This window comes from Typopeltis vanoorti, chromosome 8 (assembly GCF_054136105.1).
Source record: "Typopeltis vanoorti isolate ZY-2024b chromosome 8, IOZ_Tvanoo_1.0, whole genome shotgun sequence".
Taxonomy (NCBI): domain Eukaryota; kingdom Metazoa; phylum Arthropoda; class Arachnida; order Uropygi; family Thelyphonidae; genus Typopeltis; species Typopeltis vanoorti.
This window is the reverse complement of record NC_143556.1, coordinates 60,038,668-60,053,451: the sequence shown is the minus strand read 5'-3', so window position 1 is coordinate 60,053,451 and position 14,784 is coordinate 60,038,668. Positions and strand designations below refer to the sequence as shown.

General features: G+C 34.4%; 1 protein-coding gene across 3 annotated transcripts in view; it reads right to left on the bottom strand.

Moving 5' to 3' along the window:
- Positions 1 to 205: 205 nt before the first annotated feature.
- The window catches only part of LOC150104027 (influenza virus NS1A-binding protein homolog), a 266,485-nt gene continuing 251,906 nt past the window's right edge, over positions 206 to 14,784 (bottom strand). For all 3 annotated transcript variants that reach the window (XM_090397250.1, XM_090397248.1, XM_090397249.1), the window contains exons 11-12: positions 3,974 to 4,147; positions 206 to 1,662 (exon numbers count right to left, since the gene is read on the bottom strand). In XM_090397250.1, coding sequence (XP_090253376.1) covers positions 1,400 to 1,662; positions 3,974 to 4,147 — 437 coding nt within the window. In that variant the 3' untranslated portion in view covers positions 206 to 1,399. The remainder of the gene's footprint in view (positions 1,663 to 3,973; positions 4,148 to 14,784) is intronic.

The following is a 14,784-nucleotide window of genomic DNA, read 5'->3' as shown; positions in this document are numbered from 1 at the left end:
TACGTATTCAACTTGCATACAACCACACAACTACAATTCTTTTAATAATGTTACTTGGCAGAATAGGCATGCATTTTATACCTGGACATTCATTCATTATTGTCAAAAGTTACCAAGCTTTAAATTCAAAAGGATAAAATATGGTGTGCTAGTATTTTTAAATATATTAATTATAAGTGGTAAAAAAATGCATAGCGAAAAGCACTATATTCAAATTTCAAGTTTTATTTCACTGTACAAAGGCTGAAAACAAAGTGACAACTGTCAGCCATACATAACAAGTAAAGGCAGTTTACTATTAACATTCACAAGCTGTCATACAAAAATATGTCTCATGCCATCAAAACCTGAAATTGCACAAGATAACTATATTCAGATTTTATAATGTAATTCACTTAACAATAGAAAGTCAATTAGAAAAATGATTATGATTATGTTAATGAAACAGCCTTTAACACAAAATAGTAAATGACCAGGCAAAAATCTATGAATAAGAAACCATAGTATTTCTTCCCTATACTACATTTTAGATTATTACAAGTTGAACCCTTGATGAGATAACTTAGGGATGATATGCTTTCTAACTCTGGCTTAAATCACTTTGTAATGAAGCATGTTAAAATTCCAGAAAAAAATTTCCTTCTCACTACATCAGAAATCCATGTTATATAAAACAACGATTTTAAAAAATCTGGCTAAAAAATGTTTCATACACCAATGTACTGTTTACCTCACTACCAACATCTGCTTAGAAAAATTAGTTCATCCCTCCCCACCCATCTATTGACCTCAGTGACATTGTACAAATGATGAATTTTTCCAAATTTTTATAGAAAAATTTTAGTTTGGTATACCTAAACAAAAATTACCTTTCCCCTTTCCTTTCAGAGGGATTCTTTCAGTGCATAAATATACTACCATCATACTGATGTATAAATGAGTTAAAATTGTGATGACTAACTATTCTTGCATTGATTTTAGTGGCCCCTACATCAAACCACTTCTCGCATATGGAATGGTGTCAATACAGGTTTTATCATATGAGGAGTTTAAACTGTACTGTATGGCATAGTTAAGTATATTAAAAGACTCCCCACCCCCCAATTAACTGGATATGGAGCGCAACCAAAATGATACCACATCACAGTTTGACAAGAGATTGGAAATAGATGACTAAAAATAGGCGCCATAATAGAGTAAGCAAATTGCATTGAACATATGATGCTTCAATCAGGTGCATGCATTCTTTCTTCCTTTCTCTCACACACACACACACACACAACCAGTTGGTCACGGGTTACATGTATTTTGGTTTTTATAGTTCAGTCTATTTTCAACCACTCTGCATACAAACATAATTCAGCTACTTGCTGAATTTGATCAAGCAGCTCAAGGTTGGTTAACTCACTGGAGGATTTTTCTGGGAGACAAAAGTTGTCCATTCATTAGTATATGAATCCAGAAATTCAGTGGTATTGAGGAATGCCTTTCCATTAAAGCCACCAACAGCATAGAGGATATTTCCAATCACAGCTACTCCAATATTGGCTCTGCAACTAGTAAGAGGAGGTCCAGTGCTCCAGGTACTGGTCTGTGGATCATAAATGTCAACACTACACAAAGACTGTAAACCATCATGACCACCAACTGCATATAGTTTTCCTGTATAAAAAAAAAAGGTATAAATAAAGTTCATATTATACAAAGCATGAAAAACAAATTTCATTAGTTAACAAAGAAAAAAGTCACCATATCATAAGTAGCATTTTCTTCAAAATAAGTTTTTTTTTTTAATGCATGTCTTTAAACTACAAAAGGTTATAAACCTATATTGCATCAGTAATGTAGAAAGCTGGCCGAGGAATCTCTTTTACCCTTTTTTTTTTTAGTATTTTATTCATTTGTATTTTTATCATCATGCTTGTCAAGGATTTAGGCCTACAGTGGCCTTAGAAGTCATCACTAAACATACACACGTAAGCACAGTAATTAAATTATTTTTTAATAAGTAAATATTTCGTCCAAGTATCTTAGGATATCTAAGTATCAGTACAGTTATTTCAAACAATACTAGGAATAAGAGTTAGGGCACATGCCTACAATAGAATCCCACTATGCATGCAGTAGCATGCTATAGAATTAAATTAAAATAAATATATCTGGTAAAAAATAAATTAGATTAAATTAAAATAACATACGTAAATTTATTTTACACAATTAAGGATGACAATTTCCCAGAATTTATGGATAGTAAGAACGTCATTACGGTTTAAGTTGGATCTGTGACATAGGGCTTCAAGCACTTTCTTTATATAAACATTCATGTTTATATATGAATCTAATCTATGTAAAAGTTTGGTATTTTTCCATTTGATCCTATGGTTTGGATTTTCAATTCCATGTGTGATGCCAGATTTGCGCAGTTTGATAAGATGGATATGGTCTTGATGTTCAGCGATGTTTTATACATTTACTAATAGATCTTCCTAACCGTCCATAGTAGGACATCTTACAGGCACATGGAACTTCAAAAATGCCAGGTAGCATCAAAGATGAGAGTTTGTCTTTAGGAAAAGGTAACAAATTATAGATCTGGTTGATTGATTTGTAGGTAACAGCAAGTTTGTATTTCTTCATAATTTTTGACAGATGTTCGAAGATGCCTTTGACATACAGTATGGGAATCCTATGGACTTGTTCTTGTCTAGGTTGATGTGTGGGGGGAAGTGACTGATGATTTTTTTTAGTTGTTTTTGGATTGTATCCATTTAGTATGGCTGTATTTTCGATGATTTCCAATTCTTTGTTTAAAGATTCCTTGGAGGAGCAAAATCTGTGTGTTCTGGCTTCTAATGATGCCATATTCTTTTCATTTTTCTGTCTTTGCTGGCAACTTCACCACATGTCTCTCAGGCTAAATAATTCATTATTAATTTATTAAAAAAAATTATGGAAACAACTACCATGTTATAGTAAAACTTCAGTTTAATATAAACCAAAATAATCACTCAACATTTTGACCTTCTTATCAAGGTCATCATTTGGAGTATATACATATATAAGGAAATAAGTTATGTTACATTCTACAGAGTGTGATAAAAGTCACACTAATTTGGTCAACTATTACTTGTTACAAAACATTAAGAGATACAGGGTGGGCCAAAAGTTATTTTACTGATAACACTTTTCAATAATAAAAATTCTTTGTTCTAAAGTTAATCGATGTGCAGGAGCTGCTATACTTCTTATAAAATAATAATAAAAAATAAATAAACATTTATAAACAAATTTAAAAAAAAAAAAAAAAAATAATATTATGGTAAAGTAACTTTTCACCCACCCTGTATTAATATTAAGCTGGAGAGCAATGTGTGTGCTCTCACATAAAACAAAAAAAAAGTATAGATTGTGGCCAATAAGAGCTGAAATAATTGCTTAGAGTACTAAATGTTCATAGAAAAACTGGAAAGAACTTATGTGGATTGATTGTGTGATCCAAATTCTTGGTATTTTTATGCCATCATCTAAAAAATTTATAGGCTTCCTTGAATTTGCATTCATACCAATTTTTGTATAATGTAAGAAACATACCTTTCCATGTGTGTGTATATTCCAGATGATGACCTTTATATGAAAGTTGAAATGTTAAGTTATTATTTTGATTTATATTAAACTGAAGTTCTACTATACATGGTAGTTGTTGCCATAATTTTTGTAGTAATGAATGCTAATCACCGTGTAACTATAAAAGACAGGCTAAATAATGTTAAAATTTGGTTCATGATTTCAAACTCAAATAACACTTCTATAGAAATCCATTAAAAGTATTTTATTATCACATATTTCGGACAATTCCACTAAAAAAGGTTTTCTGTACTGATGTGAATTCTGAAAGTAATTCTCAAAGGAAAAATAAGATATCGCCTAAAAATTTAGTGGCTGGTTAATGTCAGCTAAATAAAAAAAATGTTACCATTGTGCACTGCAACACCACATCCTCTGCGGGCAGTAGGTAAAGAAGCCACCAATTCCCATATATTTGTTTCTGGATCATAACGTTCTACGCTGTTCAGACAATTCCAAGAATCACAGCCACCAACTGCATATATGTAGCCACCCATATGTAGTACTCCAGCCTGATAACGACCTATGCAGAATGAGAATATTTTATTTACATTACAAGTAATTTTTTTTTGTTTTAACTTAACTTCATTTATAGTACAGTGCTGATTAGCTAAACTTTAGCTTGTTATTGTTAAGTTATTAAGCTAACTTTGGTTATCCAGATGCATGTCTTAAAAATATGTGCAAATCAAAAGCAAAATTAAATAGTTCCAATTAAGAAATAACAAAAAGTAAAGAATCAGATGACGTCCAAGTGTCATCTTTCTAGCAAAATACTATGATATTAAGTTACCAATAAACAAATAGCAGGAGTTGCTTAAGAGAAGGCTAGATAACTGAAAGACCTACACAAATCTTGGAAACCTGACTGGAGCTTCTGACCTAATGTCCAATCCCAATTCTCTCGTTGTGTGCTCTGTTACTGATAATACACTTAGATACTGACAAAATGAGGATGCACCAGAAATTTGGCTGACCAAATTTTATTCTGTTTTGGCTTAAGCCTAATACAAATGTGATGATACATAAAGATCAAATGTTATGCCAAGTAGAGCATTACCTGACTAATGTTATGAACCCTATAGTTCAGAAAACCACACAAATAGAGGTATACATACAAAGAAAAGGCTACTAAATGGACCAGATAGAAAGAAATAAAGCCAGGTATACTTGGTACAGTTTGTATTAAACTGTACTTTTATGCTGCTAGTGCTAAATTATCACTTACTCAATGCACAATTGAGTCTGGATCTTGTTTTCTGAAAAATAATGATTTGTAATTATTCTTCAGTTTACTGCATAAAAGAGAAAATAATTTACTGGATAATTTATTATTATTATTATTACATGACCCCTCCAGGGAGTTCAAAGACTCATCGAGGGAGGGCACCTACTCTTCAACTCTGTCTCCACCACTCAAATCTACCAACTATAACGAATCACAGCTACCATCACTACTACTAGTATTTTCACAGACAATCACAATACCCATGCCCACTACAGGATTCAAACCTGCAGCCTTTTGGCTGGAGAGCAGATATGCTAACCATTTGGCCAACCAGGCTGGCATAATTTAGCACTGTTCTGATGATGTCACCTGGCCCAAATTCCTGAAGAGAATTTTTTTTTTTTTTAAAGTTATTTATTGAATTATCAATACATATCATTACATTACATCTCATTCATTTAAATTTTCTTTCAAGATGATAAAATTGTAAAACAATAACATCATATGTATAACCCAAGAGCATGAGCTCATCCAGGTTAAAAAGTGTAGCAATTACACAGCATAAATAGTACACAAAATACTGACAATACATTTAGAGAATAATGTGTGTGTGTCTACACACACTACTCATATGTACACGTGGAATAAAAACAATGCAGTTCAGTAATTACTTAAATATTTTGTATTGGTTAATTTCTCTTGGTATAAATTGGTCAATTACTTTTATACAATTATTCTAAACAAGTTTTCAATATTCTTATAAAAATTTAGGTACTGTCTAATCAGATTTCTGTATGTGTTCATGTTGTTTTCCTTTTGTATTAAGAGCAGTAAGCCATTGCAGATTTTTGGAGCGAAATAGAGCCAAATAGCCATAGTGTTTGTATATTATTTCTTTTTGCACTTCAGTGATAAAATATTTTAAGCCTGCTTTTCTGCAGAAGTGTCTTTTCTAATATTTACATACTGGTTATCAGTCTTTAGGAAAAGTAGCATCCTGTAAATATATAGTCATCTAAGTGGAATGGTATTTAATACGGTATATTTAATGTTCACTTTAATGTCGGTTAAACATAGCTGTTATGAAGTAATTATTAAATCTGTCTGCTAACATTCTTTCACTGTTTAAATCTATATGATTGCTGTCCTCATTACTAAGTCTTGGAAGTATTGGTTCTCAGATATTTTTACCCAGTATATTTATATATATTTTTACCCATCAAACCTTGGAGATTCAGTGGCAAACTCTGAAGAAAACATTGATTGATTCTGCCAGAGAGGCATGTGGTGAGGTTATCTGTAAGGATAAAAAAATCAGAACTCCCTGGTGGACACAGGAAGTTAAAGAGGCAGTGAAGGAAAAGAAGAAAGCATATCAAAAGTTCCTGTCAAATAAGTCAGCTTGTGCTCTTAGAGAATATAGAGACAAATGCAAGAATGCTAAACACTGTGTAAAACTAGCTAAACAAAAGTCATGGGAGGACTTTGGCAAGAATATAGAAAATAAATATCAAGAAGGTGGCAAAATATTCTGGAGGTTGTTGAAGAAGCTGAAGAATGGAGGAAAGAGTGCTATAAAAGGAATTAGAGATGATAAAGGTGACATGAAAACGGGAGAAAAAGATATCCTTGAAGAATGGAGTAATTACTTTGAAAAACTGCTAAATGAAACAAGCAGTGATGACAGCACTGTGATAAAAAACACTGACCAAGCATGCAGTCAGGAATACATATCCATACTTGAAGTAGAAAAAGCCATCAAAGGCTTGAAATGTGGAAAGGCAGCAGGAGTAGATGATATTCGACCAGAAATGCTGAAGTATGGTGGTAAAAGAGTCTTACAGTGGCTGCACTGCATAGTTCAGAAAGCCTGGACAGAGGGACGAATTCCCGATGACTGGAGTAGAGCTCTCATAGTACCTATATATAAAAAGGGAAATAAAACTGCATGTGAGAATTACAGAGGTATTTCCCTACTGAGTGTTCCTGGCAAGATCTATGCAAGTATACTTGAGAAACGGTTGAGAAGAATTGTGGAAGAAAAGCTTGGTGAAGAACAAGCTGGATTCAGGCCAAATAGAGGCTGTCAGGATCAGATCTTCACTTTACGACAAATAGTCGAGAAAGCATGGGAATATAACAAAGATCTGTATTTAAGTTTTGTCGATCTGGAAAAGGCATATGACAAGGTGCCAAGAGAGAAGCTATTCAATACGCTGCAGTTATATGGTGTCAATGGGGCATTATATCAAGCAATACTTAGTCTTTATTTGAGTTGTAAGTCAGCAGTTAGAATTGAAGGAAGTACAGGATGATGGTTTACTGTTAAATCTGGTGTGAGACAAGGATGTACATTATCCCCTCTGTTATTCATTATCTATATGGATCACATTATGAAGGAAAGTGGTATTAAACATGATATCAAAATTGGAGATGTTAATGTCAGCTCTTTGCTTTATGCAGATGATGTTATACTTCTAAATAAATCTGCTACAAGTCTCCAAGATTTTCTGACTAAATTGAATAGCTGTTGTAATAGATATGGTATGAAGGTCAGCAATAAAAAGACAAAGACAATGAAAATAGGCAGAGTCATTGAAAATGTCAACTGTGTTGTGAATGGAGAACCTGTGGAACAAGTAAAACATTTCAGCTATTTAGGCACGATCTTTACTGAAGATGGTAAATTAAATAAAGAAATAGACAACAGAATAAGCAAAGCTGGTATGGTGGGAAGTCAATTGAATAAATTCATATGGAATAAGAAAGAAATTAGTCGGAACACTAAATTAGCTGTGTACAAGACAGTGTTCAAACCAGTTTTAACTTATGGATCTGAGAGCTGGGTCAGAAGTAAAACACTTGACCAAAGACTAGAGACCACAGATATGAGAGTCCTGAGAAAGATTATAGGCGTGAACAGATGGCATCAATGGCAATATCATATTAAAAACGAGGATATTAGGGAAGAACTTAAAATTGTCAGCATCCAGGAATGTGTTAGCAGAGCTAATCTCAGGTGGTATGGTCACTTAAACAGAATGGGCGAGGAAAGATTAGCAAAACAAGTGTTTTCTGCCAGGTTGGCAGCAAAACGACCTAGAGGAAGACCAAGATATAGGTGGATTGATACTGTACAAAGTGCTTTAGACGATAGAAATATAAGATCTGATAATGTTGGAGTCTTGACAAGTAACAGACTGATTTGGAGGAAAATTGTAGATAAGAAATTAATAATGATGTAATTTTTTCATGTAGTACTATCATATCCTGTACACCCCTTGAGGGTACATAACAGGAATTTGATGATGATGATGATGATGATGATGATGTATATTTCCATTTTTTGGCACTACCTTCACATTTCAAAAATTCATTACGGTAATACTTGTTCTTTCAATTTTTGACTTACTTGGTTCCTATATTATCTGAAGCTATTCTCATAGTATTCATTGTGAGGGTATTTTTTGTGTTTTTTTTATACATCTTATCTCTTGAGTTTTCCACATTGTTTTAGCATTATCCATGGCTTCGCTAGTTTGCATTTCCTTGGAGTATGACGGTGACATGTATTTCAGTTCTAATATGTTAATGAATTTGCAGAAAGCATGGTCAACATTAGTATTAGATGGTATTTGTTTCCAGGATATATAGTACTTAATTTATGTTTTAGCACGCTGTAGTTTATTCTAGGACACTGGACTCTGACATCTTTTGTGTTTGCAGATGCTGACTGTAGATGGATTCTTATGGCTATTGGAAAGTGATCTGTGATTAGTTGTTTTAACACTGCTGTCTTTACTTTAGTCAGACTTTGTGTTCTTACAAACACATGATCCAAACATGAAGCACAGCCATTGAAATCCCTCGTTGGGACATTTACATGTTGCTCAAAGCCATACATGGCTAATAAATCCACGAAATCAAGAGAATAATGGCTGCTGCTTAGCAGATCAATTATTTATGACATGAATTATGATAACATTATCATAATTGATGTCATGTAATATGGTGTCCAGTTCTTGTGTAAAGTCATAGGGCATAAAAGAATGAGATCTTTAAATAGCCATTATGTAATAATTGTAGTTCTCTAAGTAAATGTCAACATTTTCGGCTATTTCCATTTTTGTACTGTTAATGTGTTTAATAATTATATGCCTTCAAAAAAAGAGGATTCATCCCCCAGACCTGTTATAATCCCTACAGTGATTTTTTTTTAAACCCTTCTAAATAGTATAGACTAGCTTAATGCTCCTGATTGAAGTGCCCACTCAGTCTCCAAAAGCTAGATAGGGTATAAAGCCCTCGCCTACTCCCTATTAGGGAATAAAAGGTGTTAGCTGATTTTTTTTTTATTTTATTTTATTTTTTTAATATCTATATTATAATCTTATAGATTATAAAACTCTTTTTCAGAGTATCTTAGAAGTAAAGAAATATACTACTGGCCGTAACGCTTGTGAAAGTAGTGGGATATTAGTTCGCTGTTACTATGGCAACAGTCGCCTGAGACCATGTGATAGATAACTGCATTTTCCAAAAATAAGTTCCCTGTAACAATTCAATAGTATGAAACATATAATTCTAGCATCGGCAAGTAAGGAAGTAGTAAAATAATTATATACAAAGTACCATACGATGTGATAATGTAAAAAATTTGAGGAACTATTTTATGCTGCGTAAGCCTATAGTATGAATGGTAAGAAAAGCCAGAAATGTAGCTTATTCTGCTACTTCCAAGATAACCTGAAAAGGAGTATAGATCATTTAATATTAGTTCTAGATGTTCCATTTTATCTTTTATACTTCTGTTTAAATGCAATATTTTAGAATAGGTTCATTACTGAAATATAAAAATCTTCCTAATTCTGTTCTGTCATTGCAAATTATACAATTTTCAAAAGCAATTATATTAATAACTGTGAGCTTATTATCCACTGTAAAGTAATCAGAGATTCTTTCATTATTTTTAAAGTTTTTGGAAGTCATCTTTGCACTTTATCTTCCATATATGCAATGTGTCATCTTTTCTCATGAAGAGTTTACCATCCTCGATCCAGAGATATTGGTTTTTATCCAGTTTATATTTTTTGCTGCATACAGTAGATGCTTCATGTTCATAGTCAAATGTTTGTTTAAGTATATTTTGCCATCTTTAAAATTACTACTTATATCTCAAGTACTTATTTTATACTTTATGTTCTTGTTTTCTTCTAACCATTCTATCTCGTCTCCTTAGACCTGAACTTATTTATTATTTATTTTTTTTTGTGCATTGTGTCAGTGCGCTGCTTTGATGTCCTTTTAATTAAAATCCACTTCAATTTTTTGTGAAATATTTTTATTTCACACACATTCATGGGGCTCTTGAGGAACACATACAATTTCCAAATTTCTGTTGATGGCTTTGTTGATTGAGATCATCAATAGTTTAATTAATTTAAGTTTGTGATGGAACAACATGACAAAATTTCGGACCGGCTGGGGTGTCGCCCGGTTAAACAAGGCTCCCATTGTTTTCGCCAGAGAACCAGGGCGAACAGTGAAAAGTCAACTACTGGAACAAATCTGAAAACACATCCCAACTCAACATCACCAGAGTTTAAAGATTGGTACTATCAACATAAGAAGCCTGAATGGCAAAGAAATTGAGATAGCAGAGGAATTAGATAAGTACTAGATCGACATAATAAGGGTGACTGAAACAAAAAAGACAAAAACTCGTGAGATCTTATTGAGCAATAAATACAAAATGTTATATTCAGGCAATGACAATCAAGGAAAAGTAGTAGTAACCATAGTATTCAACACTAAATACGAGGCTAATCTTCTTGAATGGCAGGCAGTCTCAAGTAGAGTGATGTGGACAAATACCAGAATAGGGAACTCGACAATGAGACTTATTTGTGCCTATGGTCCCACAGAAGGTTCTACTAAGGTAGAAGTGGAGGAATATTTTGAGTCTTTAGAGAAAGCAACTGACACAATGAAAAAGGAAAAGTTTGTCCTTGTTGGGGATCTAAATAGCAGAGTAGGAAATGATTGTGAGACATACAAAAATATTTTGGGAAAATTTGGAGAAAAGAGCAAAGCTAATAACAATGGCAAATATCTGTTGAATTTCTGCTCAGGACATGGACTGGTTATTACTAACACCATGTTCCAACATAAAAATGTGCACAAATTCACATGGAGAGAAGAGGCTAGGAATAAGAAAAGTCTCATTGACTATGTTATTGTTGATAGTGATGTCTTCTCCCTGGTGCAGGACACCAGAGTGTACAGAGGATTTGAAATTGGAAGTGATCACTATTTAATCTTGAGCAGGATAAAATAGAATTTCATATTGAAAAGAATAACATGTAAGAAAGTTTTAAAGCGAATAAAAGTTGAGCCGCTCTCAGATGTGAACTGTAGACTAAAATACAGAAAGATTATTGAAAAGAAAATGAAAGAGTTTGAAAACAGGAATCGAACCTTGGAGATTCAGTGGCAAACTCAGAAGAAAACATTGATTGATTCTGCCAGAGAGGCATGTGGTGAGGTTGTGTGCAAGGATAAAAAAATCAGAACTCCCTGGTGGACACAGGAAGTTAAAGAGGCAGTGAAGGAAAAGAAGAAAGCATATCAAAAGTTCCTGACAAATAAGTCAGCTTTTACTCTTACAGAATACAGAGACAAATGTAAGAAAGCTAAACAGTGTGTAAAACTAGCTAAACAAAAGTCATGGGAGGACTTTGGCAAGAATATAGAAAATAAATATCAAGAAGGTGGCAAAATATTCTGGAGGTTGTTGAAGAAGCTTAGGAATGGAGGAAAGATTGCTGTAAAAGGAGTTAGAGATGATAAAGGTGACAATGAATACGGTAGAAAAAGATATCCTTGAAGTATGGAGTAATTACTTTGAAAAACTGCTAAATGAAACAAGCAGTGATGATAGCACAGTGATAAAAATCACTGACCAGGCATGCAGTCAGGAATACATATCCATACTTGAAGTAGAAAAAGCCATCAAAGGCTTGAAATGTGGAAAGGCAGCAGAAGTAGATGATATTCGACCAGAAATGCTGAAGTATGGTGGTATAAAAGTCTTACAGTGGCTGCACTGCATAGTTCAGAAAGCCTGGACAGAGGGACGAATTCCCGATGATGGGAGTAGAGCTCTCATAGTACCCATATATAAAAAGGGAAATAAAACTGACTGTGATAATTACAGAGGTATTTCCCTACTGAGTGTTCCTGGCAAGATCTATGCAAGTATACTTGAGAAACGGTTGAGAAGAATTGTGGAAGAAAAGCTTGGTGAAGAACAAGCTGGATTCAGGCCAAATAGAGGCTGTCAGGATCAGATCTTCACTTTACGACAAATAGTCGAGAAAGCATGGGAATATAACAAAGATCTGTATTTAAGTTTTGTCGATTTGGAAAAGGCATATGACAAGGTGCCAAGAGAGAAGCTATTCAATATGCTGCAGTTATATGGTGTCAATGGGGCATTATATCAAGCAATACTTAGTCTTTATTTGAGTTGTAAGTCAGCAGTTAGAATTGAAGTACAGGAAGATGGTTTAATGTTAAATCTGGTGTGAGACAAGGATGTACATTATCCCCTCTGTTATTCATTATGTATATGGATCACATTATGAAGGAAAGTAGTATTAAACCTGATATCAAAATTGGAGATGTTAATGTCAGCTCTTTGCTTTATGCGGATGATGTTATACTTCTAAATAAATCTAATACAAGTCTTCAAGATTCTCTGACTAAATTCAATTGCTGTTGTAATAGATATGGTATGAAGGTCAGCAATAAAAAGACAAATACAATGAAAATAGGCAGAATCATTGAAAATGTCAACTGTGTTGTGAATGGAGAACCTGTGGAACAAGTAAAACATTTCAGCTACTTAGGCACGATTTTTGGTGAAGATGGTAAATTAAATATAGAAATAGACAACAGAATCAGCAAAGCTGGTATAGTGGGAAGTCAATTGAATAAATTCATATGGAATAAAAGAGAAATTAGTCGGAACACTAAATTAGCTGTATACAAGACAGTGTTCAAACCAGTTTTAACTTATGGATCTGAGAGCTGGGTCAGAAGTAAAACACTTGACCAAAGACTAGAGACCGCAGATATGAGAGTCCTGAGAAAGATTCGAGGTGTGAACAGATGGCATCAATGGCAATATCATATTAAAAATGAGGATATTAGGAAAGAACTTGACATTGTCAGCATCCAGGAATGCGTTAGCAGAGCTAATCTCAGGTGGTATGGTCATTTAAATAGAATGGGAGAGGAAAGATTAGCAAAACAAGTGTTCTCTGCCAGGTTGCCAGGAAAACGACCCAGAGGAAGACCAAGATATAGGTGGATTGATACGGTACAAAGTGCCTTAGATAATAGAAATATAAGATCTGATAATGTTGGAGTCTTGACAAGTAACAGACTGATTTGGAGGAAAATTGTAGATAGGAAGTTAGTAATGATGTAATTTTTTCATGTAGTACTGTCATATCCTGTACACCCCTTGAAGGTACATGGCAGGAATTTGATGATGACAAAAATATTTTGGGAAAATTTGGAGAAAAAAGCAAAGCTAATAATAATGGCAAATACATGTTGGATTTCTGCTCAGAACATGGATTGGTTATTACAAACACCATGTTCCAACATAAAAATGTGCACAAATTCACATGGAGAGATGAGGCAAGGAATAAGAAAAGTCTAATTGACTATGTTATTGTTGATAGTGATGTTTTTTCCCTAGTGTAGGACACCAGAGTGTACAGAGGATTTGAAATTGGAAGTGATCGCTATTTAGTCTTGAGCAAGATAAAATTAAATTTCATATTGAAAAGAATAAATGCAAGAAAGTTTTAAAGCAAATAAAAGTTGAGCAGCTCTCAGATGTGAACTGTAGACTAAAATCTTCTTCTACAGCTTCTCCCACTTAAGTGGGGTCACTGTTTCTTGAGTCTCCTCCACACCTTCCTGTCTTGGGCTGTCACCACACCCAAGTTCTTCATCTTCAATTCCTCTTCTACCAGCTCCCTCCATCTCTTCTTTGGCCACCCACGCTTCCGCCTTCCTTGCACATCCATCTGCATGACTCTTCTTCCCACATATTCGTCCTCCCTCCTCATCACATGACCAAACCATCTCAACCTTGCCTCCTGTATTTTCGCTCCTAAGTTTGTAACTTTCACTGTTCCCCTGACATAGTCATTTCTCAGATGATCCTTTCTGGTCACACCGCACATCCACCTAAGCATTCTCATTTCTGCTACTTCCATTCTGCTGATGTTATTTTTCCTCAGGGCCACAGTTTCTATAGCACATGTCATAGCTGGCCTCACTACTGTCCTATAAATTTTGCCTTTCAGATTGATCGGCACTTTCTTATCGCATAACACTCCAGCCATCTCCCTCCAGTTCCTCCAACTCGCTTGTATCCTGCATCCCACTTCCTTCTCAGCTCCTCCATCTTCTTCCACTGTTGAACCTAAGTATCTAAAGTCTCTCACCTTCCTGATGACATTTCCTTCCAGCTCCAGATCTGTCTCCTGGCCACCACCCACTGCGCAACACATATACTCTGTCTTACTTCTGCTCAGTCTCATACCTCTCTCTTCTAGTACTTTTCTCCATCTTTCCAGTTTAGTTTCCGCTTCTTCTCTTGAATCTACACACAGCAAGATGTCATCTGCATACAAAATTGTCCAAGGTGCATCTTCTCTCACCTCCTCTGTTACCACCTCCATCACAATATTAAACAGAAATGGACTTAATGCTGACCTTTGATGTAAGCCAACTGTTACTTGAAAACTTTCTGTCTGTCCCAAACAGGTACGAACACTTGTCTTCACATTTCTGTACATTTCCCGCACCAACCTGACATATTTTTCCGGCACCTGCTTCTCCCTCAGACA